The sequence below is a fragment of the Nansenia antarctica genome (assembly GCF_963989245.1).
Source record: "Nansenia antarctica genome assembly, chromosome: 16".
NCBI classification, from domain to species: domain Eukaryota; kingdom Metazoa; phylum Chordata; class Actinopteri; order Argentiniformes; family Microstomatidae; genus Nansenia; species Nansenia antarctica.
The window spans coordinates 6,538,197-6,540,696 of NC_137686.1; the positions used below are offsets into that span (position 1 = coordinate 6,538,197).

The window sequence follows — 2,500 nt, forward strand, 5'->3', positions numbered from 1 at the left end:
TTGGAGCTGGGTCACTATGACGACGGCCCGTATGAGGTGGGAGATGAGAACCTGCTGGACCCCGACCTGGTCCCGGTCCCCCCCAACAGCTACCTGGGTACGTCCCCCCCCCCCGTCACTCTCTCCTCCTTCATCCCTCTCTCCACCCCTCCTCCCTCCCCTCCTCTGTTCATCCCTCCATCACAGTCACCCGCGTAGGTCTCCTGCTAGCTTGTAGGGACTGAGTGTAGGGAATACTGTGTGTGTGTGTGTGTGTGTGTGTTCAGCTTCATGCTTTCAGGATTGTGTGTCTGGCTCTGTGTGTGTGTGTGTGTGTCCAGGTGTTCTGTTCATGACCAGCGTCTCCAGCTCCAGCGCTGATCAGTTTGTGTACAAGTCGCTTCCTCCCCAGGTTGCTATGGAGACCGATGTGACGGCCAATAGCTACTTAGGTTGGTGGGACTTCCTGGGTGATGATGTCATGCTTCCCCACCCAGATCAATTCTGTCTCACGTTGTCATTATCCCCCCCCCCCCCCCCCAACCATTCAAACATGTGCTGGTGCTCTGGTTGTGTGTGTATGTGTGTGTGTGTGTGTGTGTGTGTGTGTGTGTGTGTGCATCATGCATGTTCAGTGAAACAGTTGGATTCATTGGCTGAACCAGTGTCCCCTCCCTCTGTGTACAGTCCTTTAGTCAGGCCTCCATTTCACTGTGAAAGCCCATCTCCTCCAAACGTCATACTGGATCTATATCTGTGTGGCCATGCATGTCTGTCTGTTAAAGTCTGTCTGTGCTCTGTCTGACTGTCTGTCTGTCTGTTTGTCTGTTTGTCTGTTTGTCTGTCTGTTGGATTGACTGTTTGTGTCTGACAAACCGACTGGCTGTCTGTTTGTCTGTTTGTTTGTCTGTCTGACTGAATGACTGTCTCTCTGACTGACTGTCTGTGTCTGTCTGACTGACTGACTGACTGACTGAATGACTGACTGACTGACCGTTTGACTGACTGACTGACTGACTGACTGGTTGACCGACTGTCTGTCTTACTGACTGACTGACTGACTGACTGTCTCTCTGACTGACTGACTTTCTGTCTGTCTCTCTGACTGACTGACTGACTGACTGGCCGACTGACTGACTGACTGACTGATCACAGTGATTGATTATGTGTGTGTGTGTGTGTGTGTGTGTCTGTCATCAGGCTTCTCTCTGGACTCTGGCAAGGCTCTGACTAAGAAGGGTCAGCTGACCGTGGTTGCCGGGGCCCCCAGGGCCAATCACAGCGGGGCGGTGGTGTTGCTAAGGAAGGAGTCGGAGAACTCCAACATGCTGTCACCAGAGTTCATCCTGGAGGGGGAGGGGCTGGCCTCCTCCTTCGGCTACGACCTGGCGGTGTTGGACCTGAACGGAGACGGGTACGAGGATGAGACACACACACACACACACACACACACACACACACGCACACGCACACACACACACACGCACGCATACACAGACTGTGTCTCTCACATACACACACACACACACACGCACACACACACACACACAGACTCTGTCTCTCTCACACACACACACACACACACACACACACACACACACACACAGACTCTGTCTCTCATACACACACACACAGACTCTGTCTCTCACACACACATACACACACACACACACACACACATCAGTTGTGAGTGTGTGACACCCCTCTCTGTCCCTAGGTGGCAGGACATCGTGGTGGGGGCGCCTCAGTACTTTGAGAAGGACGGGGAGGTGGGCGGAGCTATCTATGCGTACGTCAACAAGGGCGGAGCCTGGAACAAGGTCAAGCCTACCAGGATCGACGGCCCCAAAGACTCCATGTTTGGCCTGGCCGTGGAGAACATGGGAGACGTCAACCTGGACCGCTTTCAGGGTGAGGAGTGTGTGTGTGTGTGTGTGTGTGTCTGTGTGTCTGTGTGTGTGTGTCTGTGAGTGTGTGTGTGTGTGTGTGTGTGTGTGTGTGTGTCTGTGTGTGTGTGTCTGTGCGGCTGTCAGTTGGTCAGGCTGTCTATGCTCTATGCTAACACTTAAGATGTTCCATGTTGATGCTCTCTCCCTCTCTCCCTCTCTCCCTCTCCCCCTCTCTCTCTCTCTCTCTCTCCCTCTCTCCCTCTCTCTCTCTCCCTCTCTCTCTCTCTCTCTCCCCTCTCCCTCCCCCCATCTCTCTCCCTCCCTCTCTCTCCGTCTCTCTCTCCCCCCCTCTCTCTCTCACTCTCTCTCTCTCTCCCCCCCCACTCTTTCTCCCTCCCTCTCTCTCCGTCTCTCTCTCTCCCCCCCTCTCTCTCTCACTCTCTCTCTCTCTCTCCCCCCTCACTCTCCCCCCCTCCCTCTCTCTCTCTCCCCCCCCACTCTTTCTCCCTCCCTCTCTCTCAGATGTGGCTGTGGGTGCTCCCTATGACCATGACGGTGCAGGCAGTGTGTTCATCTACCACGGCTCCGCCCAGGGCATCGTCACCAAGCCCACACAGGTCCTCTCAGGCCAG

The 2,500-nt window shown here is 54.8% G+C and overlaps 1 protein-coding gene across 1 annotated transcript in view; it reads left to right on the forward strand.

Moving 5' to 3' along the window:
* LOC308171704 (integrin alpha-6-like) overlaps positions 1 to 2,500 on the forward strand; it is a gene marked incomplete at its 3' end in the record, with an annotated part of 28,057 nt that overhangs the window by 14,412 nt on the left and 11,145 nt on the right. Inside the window, exons 5-8 of the mRNA XM_080546576.1 lie at positions 1 to 97; positions 1,180 to 1,393; positions 1,697 to 1,890; positions 2,391 to 2,500. The exon at positions 1 to 97 is cut by the window's left edge and continues 35 nt beyond it; the exon at positions 2,391 to 2,500 is cut by the window's right edge and continues 110 nt beyond it. Of these exons, the coding sequence (XP_080402702.1) occupies positions 1 to 97; positions 1,180 to 1,393; positions 1,697 to 1,890; positions 2,391 to 2,500 (615 nt within the window). The remainder of the gene's footprint in view (positions 98 to 1,179; positions 1,394 to 1,696; positions 1,891 to 2,390) is intronic.